Here is a 12,677-nt window from a genome sequence, read left to right as displayed (position 1 = left end):
TTTGTGTTTGCATTAAATGGTAAGACAAGACAGATGTAATAGGAGGCTGTCATCTCTGTTTGAAGGTGTAAAGCACAGGAAGGGTCGGCAGTGCAAAGCAAGGATGCTTTAAGCATTCAGGTAAGCTCAGAGGGAGTGAGTGCTGTGATAGTAAGTGAAGAGTTCAGAGGTGCAGTCTGGTTTAGTCCCTGAGTGCACAATGCCTTCGCTGCAGCATTGCAGTGATAGTCAATTTTGCAGCATTGATGTGCAGAAGCAGCCTGTAAATGGATTAGAAGTGTGCCTTGAGGGTTCTTAGAGGCTGGTACATATCCAATAGCAATGACCATGGAGGTAGATTGTGTGGAGCCTGTACCCGTGCAACCTGATGTATTGGTGCTCAGTGGCTTCCTTGGAGGTTCTTTTGAGCAGATGTTGAGCTGGATTTGCCATATGCACACTCTCACTTTTGTGTTGAAAATTCTCCATGTCTGGCTTGCTTGAAAGGAAAGAAAGATATGTATTATTCAGACGAGTCAGGCTGTTAACAAGGCATTTAACATGCAAGAATCCTCTCTAATTGGCAGCTAGCAACGGCCTTGTGGGAAACTTGCCTCGCTGCTTATCGAATGCGTAAAAGGTAAATTATATATTTTCAACATCAAGATCAGCCTCACTGGACTTCTCATCTGATCCTGCCACAAACTGTTCTGTAGCATACATCACTTAGACACCTATAAGATTCTTCACAGTCTTTCTAAAGCAGTGTCTGGTGACATATTAACCCTTTGTTCCAAATCTCTTCACCAGTGACCTTCCTGAGGAGGCCTAGTCAATGCCTGTAGTTCGCTGCTGTTAACTAATTAGAGACCAAAGCCTCTTGGGTTAACCTTCGGCCTGGACTTCCAAAATGGGAATAGATTGACATGCTAGTATGAACAAATTTCTCCCTCAAATATTGAAGGCATGTGACAATATCAATAGGGAATTTAATTGAAGATCAGAAAGGTAGTGGATGCCTTATCAAATTGTCAGTTACATAACATTAGAAAACATGATGAATGTAAATAGCTTCAGATGGCATAGAAAGCTTATTAGATTGAGGAGTTGTATATTGTAGGAAACATAATACAAAGAAATGTGAGTTTATTGACTTCAGATGTAGGATAAAAAGAACATGCACATTACATTGTAAAGCATTACAAAGAGCAGAATAGATAAACTTAATGGTTTAAATACAAAAAATTGCAAAATTGTTTGACAGATTCAATAAAGCAATACATGGAAGGAAATGGGTTCTCAGATTTTATGAAAAGAAGTAGGTTTAATCTACACAAAGCTGAAAATGTGTTGCTGGAAAAGCGCAGCAGGTCAGGCAGCATCCAAGGAACAGGAAATTCGACGTTTTGGGCATAAGCCCTTCATAAGGAATGAGGAAAGTATGTCCAGCAGGTTAAGATAAAAGGTAGGGAGGAGGGACTTGGGGGAGGGGTGATGGAGATGTGATAGGTGGAAGGAGGTCAAGGTGAGGGTGATAGGCCGGAGAGGTGGTGGGGGCGGAGAGGTCAGGAAGAAGATTGCAGGTTAGAAGGGCGGTGCTGAGTTCGAGGGAATCGACTGAGACAAGGTGGGGGGAGGGGAAATGAGGAAACTGGAGAAATCTGAGTTCATCCCTTGTGGTTGGAGGGTTCCCAGGCTGAAGATGAGGCGCTCTTCCTCCAACCGTCGTGTTGTTATGTTCTGGCGATGGAGGAGTCCAAGGACCTGCATGTCCTTGGTGGAGTGGGAGGGGGAGTTGAAGTGTCGAGCCACGGGGTGGTTGGGTTGGTTGGTCCGGGCGTCCCAGAGGTGTTCCCTGAAGCGTTCTGCAAGTAGCCGGCCCGTCTCCCCAATATAGAGGAGGCTACATCGGGTGCAGCGGATGCAATAGATGATGTGTGTGGAGCTGCAGGTTAATTTGTGGCGGATATGGAAGAATCCCTTGGGGCCTTGGGGCCTCCTCCCTTACTTGTCTCCAAGGCCCCAAGAGATTCTTCCATATCCGCCACAAATTCACCTGCACCTCCACACACATCATCTATTGCATCCGCTGCACCCGATGTAGCCTCCTCTATATTGGGGAGACGGGCCGCCTACTTGCGGAACGTTTCAGAGAACACCTCTGGGTCACCCGGACCAACCAACCCAACCACCCCGTGACTCGACACTTCAACTCCCCCTCCCACTCCACCAAGGACATGCAGGTCCTTGGACTCCTCCATCGCCAGAACATAACAACACGACGGTTGGAGGAAGAGCGCCTCATCTTCAGCCTGGGAACCCTCCAACCACAAGGGATGAACTCAGATTTCTCCAGTTTCCTCATTTCCCCTCCCCCCACCTTGTCTCAGTCGATTCCCTCGAACTCAGCACCGCCCTCCTAACCTGCAATCTTCTTCCTGACCTCTCCGCCCCCACCCCACTCCGGCCTATCACCCTCACCTTGACCTCCTTCCACCTATCACATCTCCATCGCCCCTCCCCCAAGTCCCTCCTCCCTACCTTTTATCTTAGCCTGCTGGACACACTTTCCTCATTCCTGATGAAGGGCTTATGCCTGAAACGTCGAATTTCCTGTTTCTTGGATGCTGCCTGACCTGCTGCGCTTTTCCAGCAATACATTTTCAGCTCTCATCTCCAGCATCTGCAGACCTCACTTATTCCTCGAAGATTTTAATCTACACAAACCTTTACTTAAACATATTTAATATGTGGAATCCAGTTTTGTTGTCCTATATTTTATAAACAAAGTCATAAGGAGAGTGCATAAGAGATTTATTAATGCTATATCAGGGATGAGAACTTCAGTTACCAGTACAGACTGGGCCTGTTTTTATTACATCTGGAGGTGTTATAATAAGGAGACCTGACAGGGCAAATAGAACATTATATAATTTTCATTGACCACTGAGTTTATGTTAGAATTGCAGATTTAATATCATTAACAAAAGAGCAAAGGGAGATGTTGGGAGAATTACTTTTTTTTTCCCAGAAACTGTTGTTACGATGTGAATATGTGACAGGGTCCAGAACTAGAACGGAAAGAGAGGAGAATGAAACTAAGTGGTGGATATCTCTTTCAATCAACCTGTAAAAAATATTATGAACTGAATGGCCTCCTCTTGTGCTGTAGATGTCTATGGTTCTGTCATATATTAGAATAAGGACATGTATATATTGTTAATGGATCATTGTATTCTTGAGATGGTGTGGCTGGTGGCATGTTTCTGTCTTACCCATCCCTCTATCTATCTGCCTCTTTGATAATTTAACAAACAGGAAATGTAATCTTATTCAGCCTTACACATACTTTTTCTCTCTCACGTTGCAGGTCATTTTCGATTGAACATTTTGAACGCCCTGTTTTAATGTACGTCAACCAGCTTTACAAGGAATGGATCAGATGGATTGTAAACCTTATCAACCACTGTCAAAAGTTCGGTGTGAGATGGAATTGGCATATACTAGTTCTTCAGATGAAAGTGAAGATGGCAGAAGCCCCCACAAATCCTATAATTCTCGAGAAACACTTCATGAATTCAACAAGGAGTTAAGGATGAATTACAACAGTCATACAAAAGATATCATGCAAACGGTTGAAGAATCCAGACAAGGTATCCGTGTGTTTTTGTGTGGATATGTTAATAAACTTTACATGTAAATCCGAATATAGAATGCACATCTCCTAATTCTTGTCTCTCAAAGATCGCATGCAATGTTAAAGTTAAAAGAGGTCTCTAAGTAAGTCCATTTCCAGTCAGTCAGCGTATATTATCTTGAAATACAGTTTAAATGACCCTTTATATGGAAGTTTGATTTATTGTATTTTCACTCTTTGAATCTGATGGAATAAAAACTTAGTGGAACCATTAGTTAACCTTGCCCCTTTTAAAATGTATACGTTGTTTATGTATCATTGCACTGCAATAATTTTAGAACAGTCAGTTTCCATAGAAATATATTTCATTCATTCAGTTTTACCAATGGTAAACAAAATTGCAATTTGTGTGAACTTTATTTTTAAAATATCAGTTATGAACAGTTCAGAATTAGTAAGATTAAGTGTTTTGCTCATCTTTCAAACAATAATCTGCACCTTAAAAGGAGCCAATTCTGAATGTACAAGGTTGTGTTTGAAATGTGAATAGGTGACATTTTGTGACTTGTCATAATTAATCACTAATTATGGCAGGAATCTTATTCATTAGAACTTCAATTGAAATCAGTCATGATTTGGAGATGGTGGTGTTGGACTGGAGTGTACAAAGTTAAAAATCACACAACACACGGTCATAGTCCAACAGGTTTATTTGGAAACACTAGCTTTCGGAGTGCTGCTCCTTCATCAGGTGGTTGTGGAGTACAAGAACGTAAGACACAGAATTTATAGCAAAAGTTTTCAGTGTGATATAACTAAAATCATATATTGAAAAAGACCTGGATTGTTTGTTATGTCTCTCATTGGATTCACATAATCTTACATGGATTCATGCAGTTTTTGAGCAAAATAAAATGTAATTCTGCAAGTACAAATTCACCCCACAAACATATGTATGTGTGTGCATGAAGGTGTATGTGTGTGGGGGGAGGGTTATGAGTGTGAATGTAAAGGGGTGTAAGTCTGTGAGAGGGTGTGTGTATGGGAGTGTATGCGTCAGCGTATGAGAGAAAGCTTGTGTATGAGAGAGGGTGTGCGTGAGTGCATGGGTCTGTAAGGGGTGTGTATGTATCTGTAGGAGTGTGTGTGTGTGTGTGTGTGTGTGTGTGTGTGTGTGTGTGTGTGTGTGTGTGTGTGTGTGTGTGTGTGTGTGTGTGTGTGTGTGTGTGTTGTGCAATGGGGTCACCTATCGTGTGACATGAACCCAAGGTCCCGATTGAGGCCATCCCCATTGGTACCAAACTTGGCTGTCAGCCTCTGATTGGCCACTTTGCTTTGTTGCCTGTCTTGAAGTTCACCTTGGAGGACCAAGTTCACCCAAACGTCCAAGGTCAAATGTCCCGGACTGCTGAAGTGTTCTCCTGTCTGTTGATTGTTGTGCGGTGTCCATTTATCTGTTGTTGTAACCTGTGCTCAGTCTTGCCATTGTACCATGCCTCAGGGCATCATGCCTGCAGCAATGAGATCGACAATGTTGGGTGAGTTGCATGAGTACCTGCCACATACATGGTAGAAGGTGTCCCCAAGCATAATAGTGGTATCTGTGTGGACACTCTGATACGTCTTGCCGTCTACCGTGACAAGGTTGTATGGTGTTGTCCTGAAAGCCGGGCAGTTTGCTACGAACAATGATCTGTTTGAGGTTTGGTGGCTGTTTAAGGGCAGGAAGTGGAGGCTTGGGGAAGGTCTTGGTGAGGTATCACAGCATTATAATAATTGTACCTGAATCTGTGGTATTTATTTACCTTGACTGTTTTACTTGCCCACCATGAAAGTGTTGCACAACACAAAGACTATTCATTCTTTTAGCTGGAAGTAATGGGAGAGGATGTGGAGGGGAAATTTTCAGAATCAATATATCTGGCTAGCCTGTAGATATGTTTCACCTCTAGCAGCTTTTTCCAATGAATACTTGAGACTAATGCCAGAAATCCATGCATTTGTGGTGTGAAACAAATTAATACTATTGAGAGTGAAATTATCAACATTTGATTAACAGCAAGACAATTTTACCAGTGTCATGGACTGTCTGTTTCCAGCATCTACAGTCCTTGTTTCGACCTGCTGGGTCAGTACCCTGGCAACAAAGGTGGTATGGCTGCACAATGGGATGTTGGAACTGTATGAAATTTCAAGACTTTTCAATCTTAACAGCAGAAAAGGGCAAGATTGATGTATTCCCATAACAGAGGTTGTACTTATTGACGATATTTTGTGATTTCTCTGACATCATGGACTTCTGAATTCACAAGCAGTGCCTGAGAGTGATAGGAGCTACATTGCATCAGGGCAGTTTTGATTGCTTGGACATGAGCAAAGCTCCTCCTGGTTGTACTGCTTGAAGTGTGCCATACTGTCTCCACCACCTGCCTCTTGAACCCATTCACCACCTTGACTTGGATGATGAATGCAGAGGTAGCAGCTAATTCATTGCCCATTGTAAAATTTCATCTGATAGCAAGCTGCTTCAATGAGTGGGTTCAAGTCTCAGCAATCAGCCTGATGGTGGGTTAGCATTACTCTCAGCAATGTTCCACCCACAGTGTCTAAAATATATTTAAATATATGAAGGTTTGAGATCATTAGGGATCCATTGTACTAAAGACACTGCTTCTATTTGACAGACATTACTACTGCATTCTGTTATTTGCTGGCAAACAAATGAGAAACTGGGAAGAACTTTTGCTGAACAGATTAGTCCAGTTTTGTTTTCAATTGGAGATCTTTCAGGAGTGTTATGCCACTGTCTTCTCTGCTCTTTTTAAAAATAATTTGCGTTCTATGATTGTTTTTATTGCATCACAGTCAGTGTGAAGTAAATCTGATTTTTGACATTGTGTAACTTCTGGACAAGTGAAAACTAATGAGAAAAGTGCATACATTTTAAGCATTATTATTTATAAATTGGTTCATTAATGGACCTGAATAATGCAAACAGGGCTGTGCACTGGAGCTACTAGAACACACCGGTAAGCTTGGACAGCTTGACATTGGCCACTCGGGAGAACTACTAATGAGCTGCTGTTTTGGGCCTCCTGTACTTGTTTGAAAAATGGGGAGAGCAACTTAAAGAGTAGCTGGTTCTCCAATTGGCTGGCAGGTCCTCAGCTCAGCAGTGCTACCTGTTGCAGCGGTCACTGTTTAGAGTTTAAATTTCCTATATTAAAATGAGACCAAACCATCTTCCCATCGATGGGGAGGATTACAAATAAGAGGCACAGTCTTGCACACACGTTCTCTAATGTCAAGGCCACCATTGACAGCCTGAGAAGACATTTGTACTTCTGATCTGCTGTTACTTTTGTACTTTTGGGGGAGATTTAGGATGCCTCTGAAAACCTGCCTTGTTTAAGACTTGATGAAACTTGAGAGAAGTCTACTGAGGACTCAGGACCATGCTGTCAGTGAGATGGCTCTGCCTCAATGTAAGTTGACCATTACATTGGCCAGTGTTGTGTAAAAATTGAGATGCTTGAGAATATATTTTGTTATGACACGATGGTGAACCCTTCTGCTAATTAAACAAAACACACAGAAAAGCTCACCTCATCTCATAATCTGTTAAAATATGAGTGACAGAGAACCCCCAAATTCCACTATTTAACAAAAAAAATCCATTTATTATTTAATTTTGAAAGTGAACATTAAACGACAACTATTCGCAAATCTAAGCCCGTCCTTTCTCTTAACTGCTTATTATCTGCCTCTAACTCTATGACAGTATACTGTTCCAATAAAGCACTTATTAAAATTATAGCAACTTATTTTCAAAGCCATATACCAGTTGTCGTTGTCAATGTCTTTCTTCTTTTGGCTCAAGATCTCTCCGGGTTGTCTTCTTTCTTTTACTATGAAAATGTTTCATTAAAAAAAGGTAGCTTTGATAGAGAGTTGGCAGTTACTCTCTTGATGGCATTTACTCTGTCTGACTTTCAAACTGCTTGTCTTTTTTATCGTCCCAACATCGGATCATCTCAGTGGTTCAATGTTGGCAAAACAATGAATTCAAACTTGATTGGGTTTTAGTATCCTGAGGCATAATTTGAACTGATTGATTAAATTCAAATTTTTGTCAAAACAGCAATCAACACTCAGGTATCCATTTCACAGCCAAATGGTACATATTTTCAATTTTGCAGTCCACTCTGGGACTGCTAGTTAGTCATATGACTGGTGCTTGCAAGCTCTCAGTGCAAAGCAACATTCATGCTCTCTTAAAGATACAGTACATGCCTTCAACCTCAACAATTTCCCTTTTGAAAAACATGCTACTATGCACTCAACATTAAGAAAACAGTGTTTCCGAAATTTAGTATCAGGACCCAAAGTATTTTACTTTCTTTAGTACTTCCATCTTTAATTAAAAAAGGGATGATCTTTTGCTTTAACTTTGAAAACATGCAGCCATGTACTGCTGGAATTCATTGAATGAAAGCCTTCTCGTGTTACTGCAATAAAAACTGAACTATCTGATCATTCAGTTTCAACCTGCTTTGTTTGTTGCTATCATGGTTTATTTTGAGAATTAATCCTATTAAAAATCCTTGGCTGAGTTTTGAATACTATTGAACTACTTAACTCAAGAGAGTTATACACACAGTTGGACAGCTTTTAAAAAAAATTCTTCCAAAGTATCTGTCTTTGATCTGATTACTGAATAATTGTTTATTTATACCACTGAACTGCTACTTAAAGATTTATTTTTTGAGTTAAGTTTTTTTGTGTGTGTGCAACATTTGCAGGATGAAACAGTTCATTGAACGAGCATGCTCTACAAATATCCGAGACAACATCCAGACGTAGACTTAAAAGCAAGAAGTAGCATTAGTATCATGCATGTGCTAGGCAAGGACCAGCTCAAAAAAGAGAAAATCCTACCATTGTTGCTTGACATTCTATGACTTTAACAATGCTGAATCTTCCACTAGCAATATCTTTGGAATCACCATCGATCAGAAACTGAATTAGACCATCTATTTAAAATACTATGGCGACAAGACTAGTCCAGTGCCTGGGAATTCTGTGGGGACTATCCACCTCCTATTTCCCTAAAACTTATCCACCATTCACAAAGTGTTAGAAGTGTTTTGGAATGCTGTACACTTGCCATTATGGGTATAGCTCCAATAACAAACTAGATGCTTGACATGATTCAGGGGTAGCAACCTACTTGACTGAAACTCCATTGAATTCCTTCAACATTCATTCCCTTCACCATCTGGCAGCAGCATGCTCCATGTACAAAACACATTGCAGTAACTCAGCTAGCCTCCCTTAAAAGCATCTTCTAAACCCCAACTTCTACCAGCTAGGAAGCTCCCAAGGGCAGTAAATACTAGAAACACTGTCACCCAGCATTCAATCCAAGCAATACATTGCTATTCTTTCAGTGTACCTGGGTAAAATGTATAGAATTCTCTTCCTAACTGCACCCCTCCCTAGATCCCAAGAATAACATGTGGCTAACGTTTCCAATGTAATTAGGAATGGGCAATAATTGTTGGCATTGCCAGCAATGTCTGCATCCTGTCAATGAATTGAAGAATCTTGGTATTAACAGGCTGTAATGTTGGGCGTATCCTCCCAATCCTAGTGCTGTTCTCACCCATAGACTGAGCAAGTGCTTCACAGTAAATGGTCTGATATAACTTGGGTGATCTCTTCATCATTAGGTCAGGGTACTGAGATTCATCAGTTTGCCTCCAATGCCTGCTTCTACTCAAAGTAAGAAGTGAGCCTGGAATTTTCCAGTTGTCATTTAATTGCCCAACTGGTTATTTGTTGGGACATCTGTATGGCACTTCTGCCTAAATAATAAAGAGGGCCTTTTATGACCAGCAATTTCTGTAAAAACTCAAGTAGTAAACTAGGACTGAATTATACAACATGCTAGATACCCCCTTCACTCAATAACAAGTTGGGGGAGAGAGCCCACCATTGGGAATACCAGATTCCCATAGCCATTTGGCTAATTAATCCTAATGAAGTTGGAGTTGGGATCTCTGATCTGCTGGATCAAGCAGTCACACCTTTCAGAGTTGGCAACCAATAACAGGCTGACAGTTTCCAACATCATGATTAGATTAGATTACTTAGTGTGGAAACAGGCCCTTCGGCCCAACGAGTCCACACCGACCCTCCGAAGAGCAACCCTCCCAGACCCATTCCCCTACATTTACACCTTCACTAACACACTGCGGGCAATTTAGCATGGCCAATTCACCTAACCTGCGCATTTTTGGACTGTGGGAGGAAACCGGAGCACCTGGAGGAAATCCACGCAGACATGGCCAGAGGTGTGTTGTAGATTTGAATAAGTACTTGAGGCAGTGCTGGTTACCATGCTGGAAGTCCCCACAGAAGGAGATGAGAGGTATCAGAAGCTAGTGTTTGAAAGGTCATGGAGTAGGACAACATAGGGAGGAATAAACCTCTGGCTGGTGGAGTGGCCTCTGTGGTAGTGAAGTCTGGTGGCCAAGCTAATTGGCATAGGTACTTCCTGTTCATGGTCAAATCCCTGAGACAAAAGGGTGGGGACCTTTAAATGAGGACATTGATTGTCCTTAAGGACCTCAATTAAGGATTGTTGTGAGTGACCTTGCAATAGGGATGGGGCAATCAGATAAGAAGCATGCAGGCCACCTGCTGGATTTGTACAGTCTCCTCATCTTCCAAACTGTTTGCAAATCAGGGTTTTATCTAGCACCTTATATTTAGAATGATGACTTTTTTCTTCTATTTATTTCTACATGCTCAGTTTATTTCTGTATAGCAAAAGTAAACCTCAGGGTCCAGAGAAGACACTGAACCAAATAATACAACACATTATCATGTCATAAAAAAGTTGAAAATCTCTTCATTGTATGTTTTGGCAACAGTTTTATATCCTGACTGAGGAATATGTCTATACTTGTAACAAAATGAGTATTTAGGTGTTCAACTTTGTTAGTTACAAGAGTGCAATGTTGACAGGGCTAAGAATTTCAAATGATGCCTGAACATTTGCAGAATTTCAAACCATACCCTGGAAATTTAAATGTTTACTTAAGGAATGGAATCTGAGGACTGGATCTGAAATTGTAAGAAACATTTTTAACAAAGAAGATACCTTGTATGGAGACTTTTTGTTTGTGTGTCAATGGGGGCTCAGTTGAAAGTACTGTCACTTCTGAGAGAGAATGTTGTGGTTCAGGTTACACTCCAGGGCCTGAACTGACACTCAAAACTGACACTGCAGTGTAGAACCTAGGGACTCCAATGCTGTCAGAGATGCCATCTTTATGAGAAAATGATAAACTGAGGCTCATTCTGCCCTCTCAGCTGAATGTACAGCTGTTCTCTGCACTTTCTCAAAGAAGATGAGCAGTAAATCATGGCCTACTAGTATTGTAAGTAGATTATTAATTCAGAGACACAGGTCATGTTCTCTGGACCTGGTTTGAATCCTGCCAAGACAGATGGTAGAATTTGAATTCAATCAAAATCTGGAATTAATGGTCTAATGATGACAATAAGCTCTCTTCGATTGTCAGAAAAATCCAACTGGTTCATCAGTGTCCTGCAAGGAAGGAAATCTGCCATTCTTACATGGTCTAGCCTACATGAGACTCCAGGCCAACAAAACTGGTTCAGACATAACTGCCCTGTGGGAAATTAGACTTGGGTAATCAAAGCTGGCTTAGCCAGTAACACCTACATCCAAGTGAACAAATTTTATTTAAGATGCAATGTAGTTATTCCCAGAGTCCTTGTCAATATTAATCCCTTCATCAGTGTCAAATGAAGCCTTATTTACTTATTAGGAACAAAGAAACAGATTTTTCCTGCTGCAGGTCTTCACACAAGATTTCAACTGAAAGCATACTGTGTAGTTGACCCATAGGCTTGTCGATGGTGGTGCACATAGCTGAAGGGCCTGTTGATGAAGCTGTCTGTTTTGGAAGGTAATTTTGGAGATGTTCCAGAATACTGAGGGAACTGTGCTTCAATATAAGTAATGGCTATGGGAGAAAAGTACCAAAAGCAGGAATGGGGCAGGTCAGAGTTGAAGGTTCAGTTGAGGGCAGAAGAATGAAAATTTTGTCTGGTAGCTAATTTTCCGCTGTTGTCATTTTTCTTGCAGTGGTTACAATGGTTGCTGTCAATTGTGCCTGCAGTCTGATTTCCCAGACTAAATTATTTACTTACCAAATGGCATCATTAATTATGAGGAGCATAACCTCTCTTTAATGCCATGTCTCGCAGGATTTCAGAATAACATCGGAAAAGAGCACTGCTGCAAAGACACATCGAAGGGTACATCTTTGAGACTTTTCATGGCTTTTGCTGTATTAAAGAATATAATGCGCAAAATAGAAATCAGACAACATGAAATGTTACGGATACAATGAAAAGGTGATGATCCAACTCTATAGCTAGGACATTTCATATCAAAGCAGACATTGCAATCTGATTGTTGCTTTTGGTTCCATGAAATATCTGTAAGCTTGAAAAGTGATAAAGGCTGAAGGTTTTATCAGAAAGGTAACAGGACATCAGTGAGATGCTTTCAACTTGTCAAATGAAGGACATGGTATTATCAGATTTATAAGTAAGATAAAGGAGTGCTCAGAATGATTTCAAAGCACTCTAAAGGTGTTGAATTTGTAATTTAATGATGATAATGGAGCAACTTATCTTTTGTCTGAAGATTGCTATTGTGAGACAGCTTGCAATTCTTTTCAGCTGTGAAGTAATTGTTCTAGTGGTTGTTTCATGGAACAGGAAGTTAATATGAACCTTATTCACAGATAAATAAGAATCTCCATGTACTGTTATAACATTTTTACAATCATCAAACACTGAGTAAGGAGCGATATTAGGACTCATTGCAATGAATACAGTTTCATGGAGATGGAAAATTCAAATTGATGAACAATTATTTTAGCTAATTTTGTTTCAGATATTCCTGATGGAATATTTTCTTAACATATTCTGAGGAACTTGATGTATTTTGGAAAAC

At 40.7% G+C, this 12,677-nt stretch overlaps 1 protein-coding gene across 3 annotated transcripts in view; it reads left to right on the top strand.

The window, feature by feature from the left end:
• Window positions 1-3,412: 3,412 nt before the first annotated feature.
• tenm1 (teneurin transmembrane protein 1) overlaps window positions 3,413-12,677 on the top strand; it is an 833,960-nt gene continuing 824,695 nt past the window's right edge. For all 3 annotated transcript variants that reach the window (XM_060832118.1, XM_060832119.1, XM_060832117.1), the window contains exon 1: window positions 3,413-3,632. In XM_060832118.1, the coding sequence (XP_060688101.1) occupies window positions 3,413-3,632 (220 nt within the window). The remainder of the gene's footprint in view (window positions 3,633-12,677) is intronic.

The sequence above is a fragment of the Hemiscyllium ocellatum genome, chromosome 11, assembly GCF_020745735.1.
Source record: "Hemiscyllium ocellatum isolate sHemOce1 chromosome 11, sHemOce1.pat.X.cur, whole genome shotgun sequence".
NCBI lineage: Eukaryota > Metazoa > Chordata > Chondrichthyes > Orectolobiformes > Hemiscylliidae > Hemiscyllium > Hemiscyllium ocellatum.
Note: the sequence above shows the minus strand (reverse complement) of the source record. Positions and strands in the feature narration are given on the sequence as shown.